Raw genomic sequence first — 26,032 nt, 5'->3', positions numbered from 1 at the left:
TAATAATCTTATTACTTTCTGTCTATCAGAATAATACTTAGAGAAAACTTGAGTAAGGTGTGGTGTGGCAAGTCAGACCTAATCTGATGGAAAATTCAAACTGGAAAAGGGTCTCCCAAATGAGGCTGTAGTGGGAATAGTAAAAGAATATATCCAAGATTACTCAGATTATAGTTTGTGTAAAGAAAGAATTGTAATAATTATTTATTGCTTTTCAAAAAAGGACTCTATTAATAATAATTGTCATGGGTTGGCTGTGGAGTCTAGGCTTTGGAAGAAGATGGTATAAGTACAACTGTTTCCACACACATTATGTGTAATTAAGTCTTAAGGCTGTCAAATTTGTTTAAGCATACACATTTGGGTAACTGGGCACAGATATCCAAGGTGAAACCTGCCGAGACAGTTACACAATATGCTTTTAGCAACCAAATTCAATAGAAGCCGGGCGACGGAACTCTGCTCGATCGGTCTTTTTTTTTTCGTTCACGCAATTTAGTTTAATTTGAGTGAACAAAAAGTTAATCAATATCCCTTAACACTTAACATTCTGTGTTAGAAATTGAAAATTATGATAAAATATCGAAGTGATATTTGAAATTGAATTAATACTCACCAGACAATCCAACAACCGATACTGTCACCAGCTTTCCACCAACATTCTCCGATTTTTTTGCCATTGTCACAAATTTATCACTCTACTGGGTGGTAACTAGATGAAATGATATCACATACTATAAACATCACAACACTTTATATACGTTTACAATAACATACAGAATTGATAATTATGTAAATAGACACGGAGAGTGAAAAAAAATTAGCCGCATTCATGACATTGTAGATAATGTTATTTTGCGCGTAATCAACGAGTAAACGATCGTTTTAGTTTATAAAACAAGAAATAACGCGTTCACAAATTAGGAACTGTGCCATTTAATTAGTAAAAAAAGAAAGGGGAATTGCGTTCACAATGATTGCCAGATGTGCTCACATTCAATAAACGCCCAGTTTTATTATGGATTTCACATAATAGTTATCAAGCTCTTACGACCATTTAATTAGGAAAAAAGACAATAATCATTTAGTAAATCATCAAACGTGAAACGTAATCAGTTAATTTACTGTCTTCACTATACAGCCCTACACTTGACACCAAATTACATTACATTACACGAACTAAAACATAATGATGAATACAGAAAATACTAATTTTAAAATATATCGTACTTATTTTTGTTACACAAATCCTACAATTTACATTTTTATACACTCAAATGGGATTGAATTTCTAAAAGAAAACGCAATATTCTACACTGACACAACTCGCGTTGCTTTGTACTGGACAGAACAGCCAACATATTAACACTAATCATGTATAAACTAATGCATATATACATATTTTACATAGTAAAAGTAATAAATTTCTTTATTTTATTCTGTGATTTATCAGAGAGAAATCACTAAATGATATTATTAATATTATGTTTATAAATAAAAACACTAATGGGGACATGTTTTGGTAAAATTTCCCACCAGGCCAATTTGACCTTTTTAATTACAAAAGAAGCTATTGCTTTTGCAATAAAAAATACTGTTATAAAAACTAATGACGGTTGTCTTTCATAAGTTTTTTTCAATAAAGCGATCTTCGAAAATTAGAATAAGGAGTAACTAAAATTGCAATAGAATATGAAAAATATGGTTAAAAAATATTTTTATTTAGTACAGAATTAATATAAGAAGATGTAATTTATCTTATTTGTAAGTAATAATGATGCCAATTTTTCGCTTTCTGCATGATGTTGACTTGTTCTCTTGCTTTTATCTGGATTACTTCTATTTACCTAATGACGGCGTGTTTTTAGACTGATTACAATTTAAGAAATGGAGGAAGTAAGCACTAAAGTTAATGTTATGAATATCTAAACATTATCTGATATTTTTCTTATTCGCATAAAAATGCCAGAAATATACAGTGAATCAAATAATGACTAATATTTAAGTAAAACTTTAGTAATAGTTACATGAGCATTTTTTACAAATGCAGTCTTGTGTAAACGTATTCTAAATCTTTTTACAATTGTGACGCGCACTACAATCATTAGTAGAATTGAGTCTGTCGGAGGAAAAAACTATAACTATTTTTGGAAATAATTTATTAAACTAAAAGTACAACTAAAAACATTTTTGTACCTACTATATGAAATTATTAACATAAAATCAGCTACAGTGTTAATGTTAGCTTTAATTTCGCCACAACTCAAAGGAACAAACAGACTTGGATGACATTTTAACAGGACATTTGCTAATAAATAAGAAAAGGCATCCACTATATATATACCAGCTTTTTAAGTAATATTCGAAACTAACTAATCCACTTTAAATAATATGCGGCAATGTAGAGCTTTTTGAGCATTTTTGTGAGCGAATAAAAGCGATTGCTATTCGTAGTGATCGTCAGTAATTTAAAAAGTGCCAAGTAACAACTTAATATACTTTCAAGTTTTAAATTATTAGTGTCTAGGTCTCATTAATCTTATTTAAAACAATAAACTTTTTTTATAAGGCGGTATCTACAGCAAATAGTTGTATTTATTCCCAGACAGTCTACAAGTAATTTACCATCATGTATACACATTCTTACGTTTTTATGAATAACCAGTAAGATAAGTTTTGCCATTAATTTTAGTTAACAAATATGTGTAATTAAAAATAATGTATACTTTAAAAATTCCCATGTACAGTGTAAAACCTTACGTGGTTTCTAGTTACGATTTCTATTATTAAGCTGTGCTGTTATCTTGATCAACAAATCAACTTTTAGATTTCTGGTATTTTATTCTGTGTTCTGTATTTTGATATTGTAAATTGCAACACTAAGTTTGACAGCACCATTACGAAAACACAAGCGCATAAATGTCTCTCCGCGATATTTTCTTGAGAAATGACTTCTACAAATGATGGAAAAAACGTGAAAATTAATCAATCGAGTGGCTCAAATAGCAAATCATATTACATTGAACTTTACAAGGTAAGTCTAGCTTAAATAGTTAAAGAGATAAATGAGTTTAGTGTGACGCCGTTGTGATTGCAAGTTCACTTTATGGCCGCCATATTTGCTATCTTCCTGCTCTTGTTTTCGTGTTTTTTGATGGATATCGAGATATTTTGTATTAAATGTGTTAAATATGCTTACTGAACGATTTCGTGATAGTCTACGATAATTAATTAAGATTCGATAATATCACCTACAATACATTTTTACTTTAATTTATACACCTGTAAAGGTATCTTAAATCTATGATCCATCAGGGATGAAGTCTGCCATTCTACAATTCCCTGTAATCACGTAGTCCTTAAAGTTTGTGAAAATAGATAATTTATCAGTAGAACAATTTCTATTGAACTAAATATTTTTGAGCTTTAATTTATTGGCGAGTAAACGATTAATTAAAATGTGAAATCCGTACATAGAATTTTATGAATTTTAGTAAATTTTAGTTTTTAGATTAATCTTATTAAAATAATAAATCTTAAAATTCTAAATGATTTTTATGTTATGATAAACAATTTTTTTTTATTATCTCTTGATAACAGTATTTTTAGTTTTTATTTCGTATTGAAATTTACATAAATATATTTATTCTGGTATCATTTTTTCTTTTATGTAGAAAATAAATATAAGAGTTTATATTATTTACTTTGCCACATAATATTAGCCCTGAGCAAGCCTCTAAATAATAAAAATGTTTTCTATTATATAAAAATGTCAATGTTTCCTGTATAATACTTCTACTGTTTTATGTTTTGAATCACCCATTGTTAGCAACAAGTAGATAGTTTTGTAAATACCATCACTTCATTTATATCATTTATTATTGTTCTATTACTACAACCTCAGGTGTTTTTTTGATAAAATATGTGGTTTAACGTTTTGAGTAGTATATATGAAGTATGTAGGATTTATTTCATTAAGAAAGGTTAATTAATTTCCTTTATCATGAAACCATATGTTAATATAGATAAAAATTATAATTCTTTAACTAGAAATTGTATATTTGAAATGTCTCTGTTTTATATTACAGTTTTCTAGTTACCTACAGTAATTACACAATATATGCTTCAACATGAAATTTATGTAGCCTTTGTTTAGGAATGAGGATACAACATAAAACATTACATTTTTCTTATGTTATTATTGGTGTTTTTTTTTTAAATATGATATCATCTTTGAGATATAAACTAAATGTATAATACTTTCATATAATAACAATGACAGAATCCATCAACCATATATAGTATTGGCCGTGATCACAGTATAAAAATATACAAACTATTAATGTGATATATTGAATTTTTTTAAAGATAAATTATACTTAAATAATTTAAGTGTCATATTTATATTATGATAATATATACTGCTATAGGGTAGGCTGTTCTTATTACTCAATATTTAACTTGATTGATAACTTTTAATAGAACAAATTAAAGAAATAAATATGTTGACTCCTGCTTTCAAGTTCATCTATGACCATATATAGTATTGTAAATCTACTAAAATATTACCGTTCCACTCAAAAACTAACATTCACAATATAAATACCAAAGGAAAAAAAAATTATTTATACTTAGACTCAACTTTATCAAGTTAGCAAATCTTTCTATTAGGATATTTTCATATTAAGATCTCAGGAAATATGTACAGAGCTTAAATTGCCACATTAAAAAAGTTTATGTACTAAGTGTTACTACATTGTAAATGATAAGAGAAGATACCACACCTTGAGCATGAAGTGTTCGCCTGGAGACAATTTCAATATATATTAAAAATGTATACTATTTAATAAAATTGCATAGTCTGAGACATTTCATCCAAACGGTTGGTAGATTCGACTTGACATCAACAAGAGTTCATTCCATGTTGAAAAAACAAAACAATAAAATTTTGTATTACTCTTAATGACTTAGGAATTTTATTTGTATTTAAACAATTACAATGATTTAATTTACTACATATACTTTACTAGTAATTAAATTTCAAAAGCTAAGTTATTAACTTTTGTAAACATAAGCACACTGCTGCTTGATCTGGTTTAAACATTTTTGCCTTAACTATGTTTTATTCTTTACTCATGTCTAACACTCCATTTTTCTGCTTAATTCCTTATTTACACATACCTTGACATTAACCATGAGAGAAATCTTTTTGTCCTTTTCATTGCAAAATGTGTGCAGAATCCTTTTGGAAAAAAATTGCCATAGTTATCATAGTTTACTAGTATGTTATATAATGTATATATTTATATGTGATTTATGTGTATGTTATGTAATATATAATAATAATTCAATATTATACTACACTTTATTGTCTACCATATCTTGATATGTACACATCTGTGTTACACACTATATCTCTGTAGCACTGTGTTGATTGGTAGATAAAGCCTATAAAATGTTAAGTCCTTAATTACACAATATATAAAATGTGAAATTACTAAATAAACAAATAGGTAGATAGTAGGAAGACCAAGTGGGCCCTGAAATTTAATCATTAAAAATAATAAAAAATGTCTATCTATATGTATGAAAGCTGAAACTTATCTGTGTTCCTAATATAACATGTCAAAAACTATTCAATATAAATATAACTGGATCTATATCAACAGACATTTAATATTGTTTTGTACAAAAATGTGTTCATTACTATTCACTGCTTAAATTTAAACACTACTTTGTATTCTTGTACAATACTGTTTATTAGACCTAAACACAACTATATGCTGCAAAGTATTTTCATTATAAAACAATGTCGATTGATGGCCCCTAACAAAAATATTTATTTAAAGCACATGTTCAGAAATTTTTATAAATTTAGAATGTTCTAACTTTTTTTTAAAAGAATTCAACTACCAAAGCGACGATCATTTCGTATAAACCTTACTGATGTTTTATTTTTAGATCCTTACTACAAACATTTATGTACATATCAAAAAAAGTTTTAATTAAAAAAAAATTACGTACATGTTGTGTTATGTATTGTTTAAAAAGTTCAAAAAGAGTTAATGAATTTTGTAAAGGATAATTACTTGTTTTCTTTCGATCTCTTATTTTTTATTGTTACCCAGGTCAATCACATACATATTTGATAGAGATAGATCAAATAAATTATTTTGCTGATTTTTCTGTCTGTGTGATAAAATAATTGGTGTATACAATATAATTTCAATAAAAATGCAATTATTGGATTATCCAATAATAGCTTTAAATTTTTTTAATTTACTAATTTATATATTTTATTATGTTAAGTTAGATAAGCTTACAATTTACTACAATATTAAGCTTATACATTAATTTAGAACAAATTGCACAACCAATTATAAAGAAGCACAAAGCATACAGTACAAAAGAAAATTAGAAATAAGGTGAAAATTTTATGAGTGGCTAAAAGATATTTCAGTATTCCAGTGGAATACCAAAGAGTAAAATAGGGAGAGAAGAAATGGAAAATTTTTAATCTAGATGCGTTTAGAGTGACAGCAATAACTCAGGTTCCACCTGGAGGCTCTTGCACCTAGTCACATCATACAGTATCTGCCTAAGAACTTGGTGACTTTCCGATGTGGAAGAGTATCAATGTAATGACTTCAGTAAAGGCTTCCAGAGGAACCTGGGTAATCTGCCACCCTTCACACCTAGTGAAGCTGTAAATGCCAAAAGGACAAACAGTCATCATGACAAAAATGAACTATAAGATTAATTTAGTATAAAGAAGTAGTAAGGAATTATTTTGTTTTAAAAAAAAAACTAGACAAATCTATTAAATTCAAACTTATATAATCAAATGTCATATAAAACTATTTAAATACTTAATATTTAACACAGTTATACAATCCTGTTAATAAATAAATCGAAAGTAATTAGCCAATTTTAAAATTTGATGAAGCACCATGGGCTATCTGTACAATCAATTTATTTGTAATTGCCTTTAGGAAGTGACAGGTTAATTTGCTTTTTATTGACAAACTGATTTGTAATTATTGGATCAATGTGTCATTGAAGTGAACTACAATTGTATATTATTAATAATCCAATTCATTTATTAATGTTCTTGTTCGCATAAAGTGTTTGGTATGACATGTAAAGAATGCCAGAAGAGACTAATTTGAAAAAACTAGAAACAGGCGCAACTCCCATAAAGGGAACATTCAACTTAAAGCTGCAAGGGTTCAAGTTTTATTATCACCAAAAAGTACTTCACACTGTAATGAATTTTTTTGATAAACCATCTTTATATATTCATTGTTTTACCAAAATTCATTAATACCTAAAGATGTAGGATAATTAAAGATGTAAAAGAAACAGGTCAATGTATAGCCCATTTGCTGTCACGCAGTGTATGGTACACCTTATGCAAAAATGAAAAGTCATCATAAAAAATAACACAATGATAATACAGTTTCAGAGTGATTACTTTATAAATGGTGATTGGATAAAGAGGTGTAAAAGATTTAAAGCTTTTGGCTGACAAACTATAAATACTTTGAGCTATACATTCTCATCTTATTACTGTTTTATTATTAATCATTTTAGACATCTATGAGGGAGGCACACATAAAACAATGGATGTTTTATAGCTAAAATGATGATCACTGAAATTTTTTAAAATTTTTTTGCTTGCTCACAAATGTTTCCTCGAGTAAACGCGTCTAAATATCTCTAACATTGTTGTCGAGCATTACAATCGTCTACCCTTTGCACTTTAGTACTGTTGGAATAGTACTATATTGTCCCTGTATGGTGAATACAATATAGTTATGGATATTTCAAACCAGAAGACAGTTGCTTTCATTACTGTTAGGCGGCAGGATAGGCAGTGCAATATTATTTTCTTAGATCACTAGCAATCACAACTTGTCATATTTATTTTGGTCTACGTAATAATTGAACGCGTAGCGAAATGAGGTTAACATGTGTTACACAAAAATGAAATAGAATTGCTAATTAAAAGTTTCAGATCACATGCTGAGAGCATAGCTTGATTTATTTTTAAATTATTATATACTTATGTTAGTTGTCTTTTTTCTGTCTCTGTTGTTATTTTATGACCGAATAAATATATATATATATATATATATATATCCACATACATATACACACATATATATATATATATACGGTACACCCTATCCAAAAATCTATAACATAAATAAGTATAAGTACATAAGTAATATAATAGGAAAGTGTTTTAAAATTTTACATTGCAATTTTAAAATATATATTATTGTCGACAAGCTGTACCAGACTTATCTGTCTAAAGTTAAAGTTATTGGCCTGTTGCATTCCAATAGAAAAAATAAATTAAGGTGACATTTTTTTCATGTTTTTGGTTTAGGCGAAAAAGCATTGAAGATTTTGCTGATAAATGAGCTTTTGCTAACATTCAATCGCTTAAAAAAGCTTTAAGATTTTCATAGATAAACGTGCATTCACCGGCAATAGCAATGCTTTTACATTTGTAACGAATCACCCCGTTTTTTGTATAAAAATTATATCTAACAATATAAAAAACTTAGTATTATCGGTTTAATATATAATCAGGTTCTTATATCTCTATGAGATTAAACATATTTTCAATTAGATTTATTCAAAAACAAGTTGTTATAAAGAATTAGTCGAACTAGAGGAGGGCAACAAGTTCTTGATTTTTTAAAGACTCGTATCAAAAATATCTTTTTAATTTTAAACCCGAACGTCTATGACAATAAAGACAAAGTAAAGGTGCGAAGCCCGTCGGTTTAACGTCGCGGGGTTCTTTGTTCAGTTTCACAATACCGACGAGATGAGTTTAATCTCCGGTACCGGAGCAGATAAAACTTATAATTGCGAATTTTATTGCTGCCTTACTATGTCCTTGTACTTGTAGTTATTTTTATCTATGTGGTGTTATTATTATATTACCGCGAGATCGAATCGGAAATTGGATCAGCGGAAAAACGAAGGTTACCGAAGTAGCTCGAAGAATTGATCTTCTGAAGTAGCAGTGGGCGGGGCAAATCGCTCGTGCAACCGGTGGGCGTTGGGTCCGAAGTGTTCTAGACTGTCGACCACGAGCAGGCATACGTCGCGTGGGTAGGATCTCCACTTCAAGTAACTAGATGCCGGCAGCGCGGGCCCGGTCATCGCAGGAATTTTCAAGAGTTCTGTCTTGTAGGAGGCTTGTTCATTGCAAGGCATTCACCCCTTTTAATCTTGTGATAGATATTGTGTTGAATAAAAATTATTTTATTATCATATCATGTCTTTTATAATCTGGCTGAAGGTAATTTTAGCAGAGGTTTGTCTCTGACCTCAAGACGCGACATTTACGTGTTTACCTTCTTTATTAGTACGTTAATAAGTAATGTGAAAAAACAGGTTTTAATTAATTTGCAGTGAAATATATTAATTATTACCTCAATACATTTTAATGTCATCACTCGCGACTTACAGGTTAATTTCTGTTATTTACTAAAGACATTCAGACGTTTTGCTAATGAATCGAAAGGCTGTTATTACATTTATAAATCTTCGCACAGATTTGTTCTCCGATTACCGACGACTTCAGAGAACTCAGTGATGTAATACCAACATCGTACATCCGTTACGAGTTAGGTAAAAAGCACACAAGTAGACTATACATGTGAACTTGTTTATCAATGCATCTATGGCTGTAACACGTGTTATGGCTGTATGTTTATTATTATTTTATCATGTATGTTATGAAGGCTCAAATACCATAGTCACTGTTTATGGTATTTTAGCGGTGAGACCGCAATAGCAAACTGAAAAATATTGTTTGTAAATAATGTTTATTTACATATAATATGCTACTAGTAAAATTTTAATTGTTAAACAGAATATGTACCACCAAACAGCATTATGTTATCAAGGCATTAGTTAAAAGAGTAATATATAAGAAATTGTAAATAATAAATCACATATACAAGCGCTTATTGATGTAAAGGTGACGATAGTTTTCAATGTAAAGCAGAAAAAATTTGTGAATTCTCTAATAAAATAGATTACTATACCTGTTTGTGCGAGCGAGACTCCAAGCCACATTTGCTGAATCGCAGAGTATTCTTAGATTTAGTCGAAAATAATTGGTTTGGTTAAATTATTTATTATACTTCATAGGTAAAAGTACTTAATTAAATGTAAACAAGATTCAAATGTTATACTTGACATTATCTTCATCATTGCAGGACATAGGCCTCCCCCGTACATTTTCAATAGGACCACCTTGTAGGCGGACATGCTTCGTCGTGTTTGCATTATATTATAAACTTAAATTGCCAAATATCGCGAGTGTTAAAGAAAATCAACGGAAAATGTTATGTGACATAATTAAGTAGCACAATAGTATAGAGAAAAATTTAGGTCAGAGAGTGATTTTATATTTCGTCGACTCACCAAACGCCTTGTCGGATTACAGATTGTTTTCTATTGCGCGTACATGTTATGTTTATGTGAATTTCGTTCAGTTTTCTTGTTAAATTCTTTAAAGGTTTTTTTTACTTTTATATAATTCTCTTTTTAATTGATGCCAACATAGACATGTTATTTGAGAATGTATGATTCTGGATATGTTGCGAGCCTGATCGGTTAGTTGATTTCGGTTCCATTAACAAAAGGTTTTCAGTACATGTGTAACACTTGATATACTTCTTACCCTTTTACCTAAACCTGAACGCAGATATGCTTGCCTATATGTGTAGCTATATGTTGTGTATTACACATACACTTTAACCGTACCCCTTACCCCTTGATATACAAATTTATTGTTCATCGACGCGTTCGAAGGATACCATTTAATTTGGCTCTGCCTGGCGCTCCAACGATCACTCACGGACAAACGAATGTATGCATTTTATGTTCAAACTTACATTGCTGTATAAAATTTAATAACGTTCATGTTATATATAGTTTACAATAATAATATATCAAGTTTGGTGTTTGAATTTTGTATACATTTAGTCAAGTACTTAAACCAGAAGAGTACAGATTATTATTTAAATCGCATCTATAATTTCTTAGAAAAAAAAATAACTTTGGGCAAATGATCGTCTGTATATCTCTGACTATAATCTTTAGTTAATACACTTGTAAAATTTGGCCGCACATTAGAAGAATCACTAAAATATGCAACGTGAAACAAATAATAGCATTCTATATATGAGCTTTTCACGGCACAGATCGATTGTCTTTACTATTTAAAGATTTCGAATTTTAACGACAAAACACTGGATCCAACACTCATTAGCTTATTGAATAATTCATGGTGATTGGTTATAGGCGTGAAATGGTATTAGTGGTGAATATAAAAACATGCTTTCGATTATTGTATAGTACACCCTGTCCAAAAATCAATGGTTTGATGTTTTTATTTATTGATTTATTATATTTATAAAATGTATTACAGTGTAATAAGTATACCTTATTTATTGTAAGAATATATGCTTTATACATTTGTATATATGTATGTTTGGTACGTGTTAACTACTCATTATCTATACTTCTACTGTTTCCACATTATGGTTGTCTGGAAGAAATTGCCTCGTGTGATTAGACCGCCCATTGTACTTGTTTGTTTATATGAAACTATTTGTAAGTTTTCTAGCATGTACAATAAAGGATATTAAATTAAATTAAAATATTACAAATAATGTAATGATAATATAGTAAAGAAAAGCGTTTTCCAATCTCCGATTTCTACGTAATAAAATTTATTGTTAACTATCTCTCTTTGCGGTCTCTGTACTGCCAGAAGTTTTTTGCTTGTCGCATTCCAATAGTTTCAGGGTGATCAATTTATACAGGATAGTTGAAAAAAGATGTAAAAGCTTTTACTGACCAATGTGCTTTGTATTCATCCCTTTAAAGTTATTACAATTATAACCAATCACTCTGTACATCGTAATAAATACGGACATTGATTGGCAGAAAATGCGATGGTGGTCGAGGTTATTTCGATAATTGAGCTCGAAATTTACAAAACAGAAGGAAGAACAAAAGTAAGAAGCTTTGGCATAACATTTAGAGGCGAAATTCAATCACTCGAAACACAGGTGGCTGTTTAAGTTGAAATTATATTGTTCGTACTTATTACAATGGAACGTAAACTACATAGTAGAACTGATAAAATATATATTTTTTTAATTTATTACCTTTTGTATGTTAAATTTTTTGAATGGTCATAATTATTTAAATTTATAGCTTAAAATATTTTGATTATTACTCATAATGAGTTATATATTTTAATTTAAAACATATCTCTAAAAATACTTTACTCATAAGAAAATAATTCAACTTTTTGCTTTATGGAGGTAAAGGATTTTATTAATCATAAACCTCAAAGAAGTCTGTCAAGACCATATGCTATAAATTGTACATTTGTACTCATAAACGAAGAAAGGATGCACATTATACCGTAACATAATACCGAAATATACGAAAATTAAATTGAATATTTTTATGCTAAAATAATGTGTTAAATATGACATCGATATATATACAGGTTGATTGGTTAAATGAGCGAATATATAGTTCATTTGCTGTCAATTAATGTGACGTACAGACTATGCAAAAATCATTGGTTTCAGAAATTTTTAATTCACCGCATCAAGGCTTATACATCTATAAACGATCAACCTGTATTAGAGATCCACCTGCATACGGATTCATCATGATACCTCTTAAATAGATTTACAGACCTAAAATAGAGTAGAGGCTAGCTAAGAAATTATTGGTCTTACGAAATTCATTACGTAAGAGGTGAGGTACATAAAAAAACGTTTTGTTACACTTTGGCACCTATAGGAATAATGGGACACAATGTTTATTTAGCATGATTAAAATGAACAAGAATGGATGTTATAAAATACACCCACAAAAGGCATTGCGGAGATCACACGAAACAAGCGTACAGTTAATTATAATTAACATATATCTAAAACTATCGACTGTTTAAACGTACCTTTAAAAATATTATTGGGAGTCACTTTTTAAATCTATATTACATTTCAGATACAATTTGCATTGTATTACTAATACTGAAGCATTCGGTGGAAATTTTCACCTACGAAAATTGTCGTATATAAATTTCATTTTGACCGAGTTACCGAACCATCATTTTATAGTACATTAGTCTATATACGATAGTGTTACGCACAATGACCACTTGTTTATGTGCGAACAGGATGCGCGACTATTGAATGTTGTAGAACACAATATGCGGTCCTATTTAATAATCATTTGGAAAATTTATTGAATACAGTGCGATCATTAACGTGGCGTTCAATATCAATGCTATCTGTTAAACGAAATATTTATAAACATCATTCATCACAGCTGTACTGGACATGTCTGGACATAGGTTACCTCCATCGTAGATTTTCAGTAGAGCCAGTTGAAAATGGCCTCCATCTCTACTATTGAAGACTTTAACATGGTAGCCTGTCCACCTCGATTGTCGTTCTGCGCTGCTTTGGCCGGTCTGTGGTCTCCTTTTTAGAACCTAAAGGCATATGTTGGCATATGTTCTGCGCATCATATGACTTGCCCATTTCAACTTGCCAAACCACTGAACTATGTTAACTACTTCTGTTCGATCCCTTCAATCTTAATTAGATCTCGTAGAGTAATCGAAAGAATAGCTCCTCTTTGTGTCGCGTTTAGCGACTGCGAGCTTCCCAATGAGGCTTATGAGCTTGTTAAAACTGCATTAAAACTATAAATTATGGTATGTTGTTTGTAATACCTATCCCGTAAGCTGAAAGACAATGTCTTTTGTAATATATCTGCATCTTTTGCTAAAAGCGTACAATTTCGTTGCCCATAGTGGTCGCCATATGTGAAGTCTTCTTCCGAAGACCCCTGCACACATCCAGTCCCAAGAATTAGTCTCCCAAACCAGTGTAATAACCGCCCTAACCAATGCTCCCGAATTAGTCTTCAAGCTTCGTACTGTGAAGAGATGTAGGCCAGTTCTAGGCTAAGCCTCGAACGCTTAGCACACTCAAACCCGTTGAAGCTGCAAATGCTAATGGAAAAACAGTATTATTCAATGTTAAAAAGTAGTGCATAAATCTTTCTGCGTCAGTTTTAGACGCTGTAGGTAATGTAATTTCATAGTAATGCATCTTAAAGTGGTAAAAATGAAAGTATGTCATGTATAATTTGGTACAAAATTGTCTATGACACCGCGGTCGCATCAAATGAACGGTTTGTACATCTCAATATTAAAGCTACCGTTAAATTTGACTTATCATTCTAGTTGCTTCATAGGAAAGGTGTCGCGGAAGATTCCTTCAGGTTAATGTTAAATAAACAAACCATGAGCCTTGATATGCCAACTGATCCAACCCACGAAGACTAAAGATTTAAAACGAGTAGGTTACTTTAGTTATAAGATGTAATTACAAAAACGGGCGCAAGAACCCTTACGTACTAAATTATATTGAAAAGTTACGACGTGTTACGTAAAACATTTTATGGTATCGGATTGCAAAATGTAAGACGTGAACTCAACGGAGCTGTTCTTTGTTTGTGATATTTTATGTAAGTTGCGATGTTCATGTTTACTGGATACAATAAAAATTGTTATTTAGCAAAATAAAACAAACTAAATAGTACCTCAGACTGACAAAAATAAGAAATTTTATGCAAATATTATTATTCAGCATTTATGTTGCAGTCTTCAGCCAATCGTAATCTATTATAGTTACATGAATCATTTTCTTATTTTCTTAACAAATAATATAAAGTTGTGGGGATGTATAAATTATGGCTAATATTTTAGGGTATTACTGTGGGCATAATTCATTTTAATATAACAAATATAAATATATAAAAATAAAAGGTAACAATGGACCTAATTTTTTAAATCTCATATACAAATATACTTTTTTAATATTTATGAAAACGTTTATTAGTTTATTGTAGATTTAAAGGTACCAATTTTTGCGAATTGATTAAACTGTTATGATAAAAGTATATTTTTGGAATACATTTTATTTATTACTACATTTAAGCTTTGTTTTTAAAATAATATATTGAAACACTTTCCTAACTACACTTACATTCAAAGAACGCAGCATTCGTTTTGTACTGGTCTTGTTATTGTTGTAGCAATAAAAATGCGTATTTGGTTAAAATTGGTAAAATATTTCTAATTTTTACGCTAAATATAACCATGAACATATTACATACCAATTCTAAGAATATTTTATAAAAGTTGATAATTTTTTTTCTTTATTTGCTTCAACAAACAGAACGATTGTTGGGGGCATTCAACATCAAACAATCGTTTTTCACTATCGAGAGTAGATTATTTTTCGTGGGCACAACTTACGAACTGTGAACTTCCATTATTTTCAGATTATCTGATTTTGACAAGAAAAACTTATAAAAATAGCACTGGGCTAATTTTTATTAACTTGTTTCGATTTCCAAAATGTAACTTTTTAATGACGTTAAAACCAAACAAATAGTACAGCGAAAGAGAATTTGTTACTAGTACATACATACATATTGTTTGCGAAAAGATTTTTCCCACATTTATAAAAATAATTTGCTTCGTACAGACCTTAGACAGCCGGCTGAGCGGCGAAGGTGGGTTACAAGAACGCACTCAACACCTTTCCGAGGCGTGGCGGCGCATCTACAGCCTGTGTAAGCACTCGGCGTCGTCCACGCACCCGCACTTGCTCAGCTGGCTGCAGAGGCACACGGCGAGGACCATATTGCAGGTAAATTAACTCCTTATATTACCCACAACTTTCGTCGCTCTTATGGTATGGCAAGTAAAAAGTAAAAGTTTGAAAAAAAGTAAGGTGACTTTACAACCAAGTCCGGACAAAAGAACCAAAGTCTTGGTGACCTCGTAAAGACAGGTTATTGTGGCGATCTTTGGAAGTGGGCCAGACTACGTAGCAGAATAGATGGTCGCTGAGGCCTAAAGATTCTGAAATGGAGATTATAGATCTATAAGCTTAGTGTAGACGTCCACCTATAAGTTGAGCGTTGAATGCAGGCCACTTCTGTCCGGTCTTAATGGAAATCTAAGTCTTACGATTACAATTATGATAATGGACTTTGAAACAAAGTCACGAAGGCCTTATACTACTGGGATAATTGTAGTGTTCAGTTATGACTACTCTCTAAAATCACTGCAACATTCAGCATAAATCATCTTAATCTTTTTATATTTTAAAATGCAGCTGGTAACTGATCTAGTATCATAGATGTTTTCATAGAAATATACACCGCTGTGGTTTCCTGCGAAAGAGGTATCAATAGTGATTGATAAACGATGTTCATCAATATTCGGCTTGTAATAATAATACAATGCTTTCCATCATGTGCGATTCTTTGTTTATCTCCGATCACTTTTAAACGTGTGAACAAATCGCCGACCAGTATGGAGATGCACTACATCTACGCGACCGGCCAGTCAGAGGCCACGTCTGTCCAGTTATTTGGCTTGCCCACCCAGGCTAACTTGTGCTTGTTTGGTGTAGACAAAGTAAATGATTCTAAGCGTAGAACATTTAAAGGAGTGAATGTATAGCTCATTTGTTGCCAATTAATATGTGGTACACTCTACCTAAAAATCAATGATGTCAGATGTAATAAATAACGTGATGATAATTTAGTACAAAAATGAGTTTTCAAAATTCGGATTACTACATATTACAATTAATTATTTCTGTCTGTCCCTGTAGTTGCAGTTGCAGTTTGTATTGCCAGAAGTTTTTGGTTTTAAGCATTCTAAAATTTCAAAATGATCCTTATTAAAAGTGATTGGAAATAGATGTAAAAGATTTAATGCTTTTTGCTGTGGAATCTGCTTAACATGAACCCCCTTTAAATCTTTTATAACTGTAACCAATCACCATGTGTATTCGACTTTGTCTAATTTGTTCCCTTATCTCCTTAAACAATCTCGAGCATTTACAGTATTTATTGAAAGTTGAGAAACATCCAGTAATTGCAATGGCATCGTCTTATAATTGTTTTATCTATGGTTATTTTTTTAACAGACAGAATGGCAGAAACCAGAAAGCAAACCCGAGCATGGGAAATTGAACAAGGCGATCGAGGCTTACATTGCGGAAAGCCAGGAGGCTATCGCGGGCAGAAATGGGTCTGGACCATCCTGGGAGTCTCAGTTACTGCAGAGGGCCGAGTGGTTCAAGAGCGTGCTTACCAATCCTTGGGGTCACCCGATCCTCAGGTTACTCTCAAACCCTACAGGAGAAAAACCGAGCGATAAAGAGGGTAATTTAAAATTTCACTAACTCAAAACAACATCCTTTGGATATTCATCGTTCTAGTCTAGTGCAACCCACATTCAATAATCTCCTGCTGATTGTACCATAATCTTGTCAGCCTGCTCCATCTCTAAGATACAAGTAGACGATATGTGACATTCGCTAAATCTGCGCGCATGGCTGTGTGCTCTATTCTATCTATAGTCCCTCTCTACTTGTGTTCCAACAATGACAGGTTTTCTAAACCATAAATCTAACAATGTTGGGGTGTAAATTGATGAAGGGCTGATTTTAGTTATAGAATGGCTAAAGGAGGAACGGGGCGTGATGTTTGTGACGCGGCTGCGACAGCTGGCCACTACTAAGACCTGCGCAGACATCGCCAGTGCCCTTGTCGCCGCTGTCATGGACCGTGTCCGAGCCACCGCCGCCAATAACGAAGATGAAACAGGTGAGCCCCTTATCCCATAGTCGAGAACATTAACCCTAAACTTATATTATAATAATAAAAATATAAACACACTTGACCCTTTTTTAATACGGTAGACATCTTCCTAAGAAAAGTGTGCAAAAAAATCGTGTAAGATGAGAAAACTAAATATTTTCACAAAACACTTGCAAAAGAAGTATCCTCAAAATTAATATTACATTGGTATATACAAAACGAAATCAATTTATTCATAAATGAGAAATAAAATTAAAATTAATATATAAAGAAAATTCATTCTTTATATATATAAATACAAAATCTCCATTTATGTCAAGGTGCTGCATAAGTGTTTAACCAATATATATATTTTTTATTGACGCCAGACTCAAAACTATGGTAAATACATACCATTATTTCTAGTAATATGAATGTGGTCTAAAATGTGGATTGTCATTGTCATTGAAATGGATTTGATGATTCACTTGGTGTTAATATGTAGTAAACGCCTATTTTCACAGGGAAATTGTGATGTTCATACTCTTTTTTTATCGACCTCTACATCTTCGCACTATCCTAAGGCGCGGTACGCCGGTGTTGGTAGTAGTATAGCACATAACCTAATTCACAGTTGATTTGATCAAAATGATATACTTATATAATTTAACATCTATTGTAACATGTTGTTACAGGTGTTTCAGATAATAAGAAAGAGCCCACATTTGGTGACATATTAAAGACAGAGGCAGGTTTCACTGTAGATGTTATGGAGCTCCTCACAGATTTGGAGTTTGTACTTCTATTTAAAGGAGAGAATCGATCACGATGCATAGAGTTGGTGAGTCAAACTAATATTGATGATAGTAATAAAATCTACATGCAGTAAAAAATATATTTTGGAATAATGTTTCATTTACCCATTTTATCCAATATTGTATGGTATAAGAAAGTGAGAGCAATTTTGATAAAAACATGAATCGGATTGAGCTATAATGACATCCTAAAATTTTAAGCTTAAGAGCGTACCAGTTGTCATCTGATCAGCTAAGAGCCAACATCAAACTAGGGTTTTTTGTGGTCACGTTAACTATATGCTTAATATTGTAGTAGAATGGTTAATGTGTAAGCTTTATTATCACTAATATCCTTTACAATGCAAGAGGACTTGTTGACAAGTTTTAGTTTAATGAACTTTTTAATGTTATTTCATAATAATTCAGTGACATTACATAAGAGTGTGCTGTAATACCGTACATGGCTAACATATAGCCTTACTAATTTTATCAATACAAGATAATGGATTATTAGGAAATATTTAATGTGTTTATTGATTTCATAACATTATTATAAGTATTTTTGTTTGTTAGGCAAAACAAACGCCTCTCCGCAGTGGCTATCAGCTGGTGGAGAGGTTGCACAGTCGACTGGAGATGTCGCCACGGGAGAAGAAGCTATGGAAGAATGCAAAAGAAGTGGCTACTCTTATAGCACAGGTATTTTTTTTTAACTTTTTTGTAATGGTTTTGGTGTCATTATCTTTTAAGCCGTAAGATGTCCACTATTGGGCATAGGCTTCTTTAGATTTCCTACAAAACCAGATGAAAGTGTTTCTAACAAGTTTAATACGATCATCTATCCACCTTGGGGGTATGTTGTGCATCCTATGCTGTACTCGATGGTTTGTGGCCTGTACTTGAGAACCTTGGTGACATCTGTTCTTTATGCAGTGTCCTGTTTATACTGCTACTTCAACATCCACTGGGCTGTGTCGGTTACTTTCGTTCATCTATGAATGTCCTCTTTTCAGATTTAATGAAGTGTAAATTGCTAATACAATGAAAGAAATTGCTGTCCAAGAGATGGTTTGGTCCTTTGGCACGCCTTTGAGTCGGAATTCTGAATGGGTTTCGAGTGACACCGCCTCTCCGATATCCGTTTTCCCGCATACTCGATGACTGGAGCAAAGCTCTTAAGTGACCCAAGATTCATTATGACAACTTGGAGGCAATATACAAATGTCGGAATCTTATAATGGTTTTCCGCCATGACTGAGTTTGTTCCCCGTCCATTTTGTGAAACAATGTATGGCCCGAGCCAAGAGAGCCCTCGTACTTAACGATTTTAAAATGGCTTAGACTAAGCCTTGAGTGCTCAGCTAGGTCAAACCTAATAAAATCAAAGCTAAAAAATGTTGTCATCATCGTTTTAGCCATTAGTCGTCCGCTGTTGGACATAGGCCTCCTTCATTTCAATAGGACCAGTTGAAAAAGACTCGCGTCTCGATGTTGGCAGACTTTAATAAGGTCGTCTGTCATTGTTGTTGGTGGACGTCCCACGCGATGCGTTTGCCGGAGCAAAGATCTCTATTCTAGAATCTTAAGGTCCCAGCGGGAATATGTCCAGCCGGGACTGGTTGAAAGCTGTGTAAACTGTAATAATCTTTTTTTATTTGTTGCAAGGTGGTGATAGCACGGTGCATGGTGGTACCCGTGTGTTCGGGCGTGGCACGTACGGCCCTGTATTGCTGCACGCGATCGCTGGTGCGTTTACTACCGGCTGCACGCCTCCCGCCCGCAGCCAGCGCACTCGCAGCACCCGCCGCTACTGCGCGACACTTGCATACCCTCGCTGCTGCTGTGGACGCGCAGGTATACACGACCAACCACACTGTTTTTGCCGCCTCTACGACCTTTAATTCAAATTCAAAATATATTTATTCAAGTAGGCATTTACATGCACTTTTAAATCATTGATTATTTAACATCATAAGTAAGCTACCACTGGCTCCGAATGTTGATCTGCTTAGAGGAGCTGGCCAGAAACTCTACAGTTGCTGTTTTTCAAATTAAATTTAAGTTTTCGATGTGTCGATTATAATATTAAGCATGCAAATAAGTCAACAAACCAAATTCCATGCTTTTCACTTAAGTAGAATATCTATAATTTTGGCTTTAAAGTTAAGAAATTGATTTACAAAGATATGTTGTAGTACTTTATTATACATGCAATAAACTCACACCAATGAAAGATTTGTTAACTTTTTGAAAATGAAATTTAAATGTTACATTTGTATTTTTGTTTCTTGTATTTTCATGTGTCTGTGACTATTTTTTAAACGAGATTTTAAATTATAGTGCAAGGATATTATGCTACTTTTGCATATACAATCAAACATCATAGAAAATAAGACACTGTAATAACCTCCTTGAAGAAATTATTAACCTCTTTGGTTTAGAATCATTTCATTGTTAAGAATTAAATTGTTAGGAAAACCATTTTGAATTCAGAACAACGAAATAATTAGATAGAATTTTGCACAATTATTGCATTTATGACAATTTGTTATGACCATATGGAACCAGTTTTTTAAAAAAGTATTGTAACCAAAAACAGAGACATTGCCTGTCCACATACCACCAACAAAGTACCATTTTACTGCACTATTTTCTACTGTACTGCAATCTAATAAACTAACACGGCACTTATCCACTCTCTACATCACATCAAAAAAATTCTAAAATTACAACATGAAATAATGATGAGAAAATTTAAAATGTATTCATGATAAATTTTGCACTGTTCCCCCATGAAGGTAGTGCTTTCACATTTAAGACCTAAATAAGAGAAGTACATACAGGTTGATTGAAAATAGGTGTAAAAGTTTTAAGGAGGTGAATATTGCACATTAGCTGTCGATTAATGTACAATATATCCCATCCAAAAATCAATGGTTTCAGAAATAATAAATACCATATTGACAATACAAGAAAAATCGTTTTTAAAAATTGGTTTACTGCATATTGAAAGTAATTATTGTTTAGTATCTATTCCTGTAATAGTTATAGTCCTATTGCATTTCAATAGAATAAAATGTATATTTCATAGTCATCACTTTATAGAGGGTGATTGGTAATAGCTGTGAAAGCTTTAAATCTCTTTTTGTTGAGAAGTAAGCTATACATTCACCCCTTTAAAGCTTTTAAATAATCAATAATTTTGTATTGTTAATTGTCTGAACATCTAAATACTGGTAGGTCTGCGCGGTTTCTTGCAAAAGAAACCATCTGTCTACTGAGTTGTTCATACAATATGTCACCTGAAATTTTATTTTTCTAAAACTCCCCTTTGTCACATTTACACTTTCTTCCCATTACTTAAAATAAAAATTTGTGGTAGTATTTCAAAATTAAGTGCTTGTACTTGTATATTTAAATATTAATTTTGTTTTTCAAAAAGGTTATATATTCTTTTATCCCTTATCTTTTCAGTGCAATAATGATATGAAGCCGTTTGTATGCGAGTTATATGTACGCGCCATAACAACTGGCATGAATGAATTGGAGAGGCTCAAACTAAAGACTGAAAAGGTATTTATTTTAATAATTCAAAAGTTTTACTGTGAGACTAGTATCAAAGAGCATAATTTATTAATTATTAGGGGGACTGGAAAGTAATGATGCTTTCTTAAGTTAATTCACACCATTATATTTTTAACAAGTTTTTATTTCTAATCTACAATATATTCACCTTCGTTATCAACAACCTTTTGCCACCTAGTATACAGACTACCATTGCCGGTGCAGTAAAAATCAATCGGTTTTTCTGTAAAGTCAACATGACAGAAATGACATTACTTTCCAGTCATCCTAATATATTATTTATCTCTCTGTAGGTTTTCAATCTCATGTATATCAATGTATATGACTCTTTAACAAAGTAAAGTACTAAACGACGCGGTAAATTTCTTAGTAAATTCAAAAAAATTATTAGGCAAGGGCACTGCCATAGTCATATTATTCTTTTTCAGAGTATATTGACTTTAAAGATGTTAGGAAATGAAAAGCTCTAATTTTAAGGAAAGAAAATTATGTTAATACAATCATTAAAAAAAATTACAAAGCCCACTCTATTATTAGTTCTTTTCAGTTGGTGGCGTGTTGCGAAGTAACGAAAACTTAAATTTAAGCTGACGATTATCGAATATTGTAATGATCTTTTATAATAAAGTTTTCTTACTTTGACTCTTGTAACAGGAGGCCGAAGCGCGGTCGGCAGAACAAACATTAAGCTCGTGGTTCACCCAGCTGGGAACGTTATTATCCAAGAGCCCTCGCCTGAGTTACGAGTGTGCCCTGACCGCGTTCTCGGTTCACCCTTCTCCTGGGATGTATGAACGTATCGTTGCCGCGCCTACTTTGCCGCCGTTGATCACCTCTTCGGTAAGTCTGTTGATGTATTTTTTTTAAATGTACACATGCCTCACTTAAAGGAGCAAGGAAAAGGATATTTTTATAAATTATCAGTATATAAAAAATTCGATAAAATTGAAACAGTTTTCTGTCTATCAATAAAAGTTAAGTTACGAGTTAAGCAACTCGTAAAGTTTTTTTTACGATTTTTTGTCTTTATACCGCACATAATCAGTTTTGAATCAGGTTGAAATGGCAAACTATGTAAAAATGTATATTAATATTTGTCGAGAAACTCCATCTCAAACTATACGAAATTCGTCATCTTTTGTAATTATCCCAACACTTAATTGTAAAGAAATTCTCTGTATTTGCTTTTAATGTTTATTTCATGCTATGAAGCAATTATTGCATACTTGATGTTAGTGTAAAGCTGTCAAAACTTTGCTCATTATCTAAGAAATACCTATGATGACATATAAACACTTGTAATATTTAAAAACTTATTCCTTTACACTGGGGGTTGACCTTGTAATAAATATTGCCAATGTTAATATATGTAAAATTATACTTATTGGTGGTTGGATATCTAAGATTTAATGAAAGAGAATCTCTCGAGCATTTTAAAAAAACCAATACAATGAGGGATATAATGAAGCGAAATTAAAGATGCTTATTTTAAATTTTGGTTTTGTGTTTTAACATCAAATTACTCATCTATAGAGGTAAATTTGTATATGCACAAATTAATTTCAGAACATTTTTTTCTATATTTTTGATTGTTGTAATTGATCTTGTGTCATGTAGTAAACATGTTAAATGTATAAAAACTTTTTAAAGGAAAATTTCGAAATAGCGCCGGAGGCCAATTCAGAGTTCGGTAGTTGGGCAACGGATAGTTGCACGAAAACCAACTTTGTTAAAACGTCCGAGACGTTGAACATTAAAAAGATTCAACATAATGTAAGTAATTAATGTTTAAAAAACTTTATAACTTTGCATATATATATATCAAATCATTTTGAATCCACATTTGCTAGATCATAAATTAATTTTATTTACTATTTTGTAGATTTGAAACAGAGTATTTAACACTATATGTTTCAAACATATAATATTTTACTTTTTTACTTTAATACTTTACTTATAGTGTTTAAAAATTATTGTTTTTAGATGAAATATGCACCTGTTTATCTTATATTTATTTATTAAATACAAAGTTAATGTTACAAATATAAAACTGCTAGCCAAGAAAAAAATAAAGATATGTCATTGTGGCCCAGTTGTGTAAGGCTTACACACTTGAAAGATATTGATGAAATCAAATATTCATTGCAGGCAAATGTGTTGTCAACTGCAGTACTGACAGAAGGTGAAGCTATCGGCTTACCGGCAGAGCTTTGTCAGGACTTGGCTGTCCTGCTCTCCGGGCCTAGGCATAAAACTCTTTCATGGGATATGAACAGGTATTGAATTCTGTTAGACATGTGATATTATATCTTCTATATACATACATACATATATATATGTATAAATATATATATATTTATACATATATATGTGTGTGTATGTATCCATAAAACAATATAAGGTTAGCAAAATATTATCTTTATGTACATTAAATATTGTTAAGACTGTTAAGGATATAGGAAAATGATTTTATTTAAACAATGAATTTTAATTTATGATTTGTTTGTATCTGTTTAGAAGCAGCCTAGATTTACATCTAAATGTATTAAAATTTACCCATGGGCTTTTTCAGATTCTAAAGATTATACGCGATTGTTTTGCTCTGACAGTATTATAATAACTTAGCTCATGGTTTCCCTATGTGTCACGGGTCGGGCCGTTATTTATTTCACCAAATTACGAGACCGACAAACCCTAGCCTCCTCTTCGTCATTTCAGCTGTAGAACGTCCACTGCTAGACATAGGCCTACCTCAGATTTCATAAAACCGGTTGGAAGCGTTCTGCAACCATTATCTCTTGACCACCTTGAAGTTTTCAGTCCACCTCATGTGGACATCCAAGCTCTAGCTAGCGTTATATAGGAACATCTTGAAGGAAAGATCAAACTTTAACTCCGTCGCGCCGAAATAGACAACCTGACGAGTCAGACATCCTCATGTTTCTCCTTTCACACTTATTATCCCGAACAACATATGATATCGATTAATGACCCGGCACTATTTTTTTATATCTTTGCCACTTATGCATCAGAACATGAATAAAACAAACAATGCAAAAAATATGGCCATATGGGCGGCAGACTTTTTTGGTCTTCGTATAAAGAAAAATTATAAGTGTAAAATTGTATAAAAGTTAAAAAAAAATCATATCTCAGTATTATTTATTAGTAACTTAGTGCAGGTAATATTTATTGTGGGAAGCATAAATTTACAATTTTCACACTTGTACAGTTTCCTTCCTTTTCTTTTTTTTTATGTATACCCACAAAGAGAAACAAAATGACAAACCATAAATAAAGAATCTCACTAAATCATTCATAATTTTCAGAGATGTCTTATTAGAGAACTGTAAGACCTATATGGACCGCACTCACGGTGGTACACGCGCTTTGACAACAGAACTTAAATACTTAAATCTGGATCCCCGCTCATTTCAACATTTGCCAGAGGAAGAAGATGATGAGGATAATATTTACTATGGGATCGAGAAAGGTTAGTTCCTAGCATAATATTATAATCATAACATTTTGATGTATATAAATATGTTAAATGAATATATATATTCATAAAGAAATTTGAGATTATTCATACATTCATTATTTATTCATTCATAGTAGTATGTATTACTAACATAGGACTAGGATAGTTCATAACCCAAAAAATAAAATCATATTATTTCCGCGCTTACATTTGTATCGTTACAATCATTTGTATAATGCAATACTATATGTATAATTCTAAACAAACTATATGTACACATGTACTAAATCAACGGAAGCAATTAATGACATTTACGCCTAATTTTATTTATGAATAGGTTTTTGTAAAGATATGCTTAAATTCAAGTTATTAATTATTTCTACAACCTTTGGGTATATCCATTTTGTAAATCAATGTGTCTAATATTGTT

The 26,032-nt window shown here is 31.6% G+C and overlaps 2 protein-coding genes across 3 annotated transcripts in view; one reads left to right on the top strand and one right to left on the bottom strand.

Moving 5' to 3' along the window:
- The window catches only part of RhoGAPp190 (Rho GTPase-activating protein 190), a 45,634-nt gene extending 44,295 nt beyond the window's left edge, over positions 1-1,339 (bottom strand). The window contains exons 1-2 of the mRNA XM_068768608.1: positions 1,322-1,339; positions 617-734 (exon numbers count right to left, since the gene is read on the bottom strand). Of these exons, the coding sequence (XP_068624709.1) occupies positions 617-680 (64 nt within the window). The 5' untranslated portion in view covers positions 681-734; positions 1,322-1,339. The remainder of the gene's footprint in view (positions 1-616; positions 735-1,321) is intronic.
- Positions 1,340-2,896: 1,557 nt separating this feature from the next.
- The window catches only part of LOC137925217 (extracellular matrix-binding protein ebh-like), a 42,315-nt gene continuing 19,179 nt past the window's right edge, over positions 2,897-26,032 (top strand). For both annotated transcript variants that reach the window (XM_068768624.1, XM_068768625.1), the window contains exons 1-12: positions 2,897-3,034; positions 15,627-15,791; positions 17,085-17,322; positions 17,611-17,766; positions 18,435-18,580; positions 19,110-19,235; positions 20,202-20,390; positions 22,011-22,109; positions 22,776-22,961; positions 23,772-23,894; positions 24,270-24,397; positions 25,451-25,614. In XM_068768624.1, the coding sequence (XP_068624725.1) occupies positions 2,948-3,034; positions 15,627-15,791; positions 17,085-17,322; positions 17,611-17,766; positions 18,435-18,580; positions 19,110-19,235; positions 20,202-20,390; positions 22,011-22,109; positions 22,776-22,961; positions 23,772-23,894; positions 24,270-24,397; positions 25,451-25,614 (1,807 nt within the window). In that variant the 5' untranslated portion in view covers positions 2,897-2,947. The remainder of the gene's footprint in view (positions 3,035-15,626; positions 15,792-17,084; positions 17,323-17,610; positions 17,767-18,434; positions 18,581-19,109; positions 19,236-20,201; positions 20,391-22,010; positions 22,110-22,775; positions 22,962-23,771; positions 23,895-24,269; positions 24,398-25,450; positions 25,615-26,032) is intronic.

The sequence above is a fragment of the Battus philenor genome, unplaced genomic scaffold (assembly GCF_028537555.1).
Source record: "Battus philenor isolate CCGP_79_NKW_IND1 unplaced genomic scaffold, ilBatPhil1.0.hap1 SCAF_26, whole genome shotgun sequence".
Taxonomy (NCBI): Eukaryota; Metazoa; Arthropoda; class Insecta; order Lepidoptera; family Papilionidae; genus Battus; species Battus philenor.
Note: the sequence above shows the minus strand (reverse complement) of the source record. Positions and strands in the feature narration are given on the sequence as shown.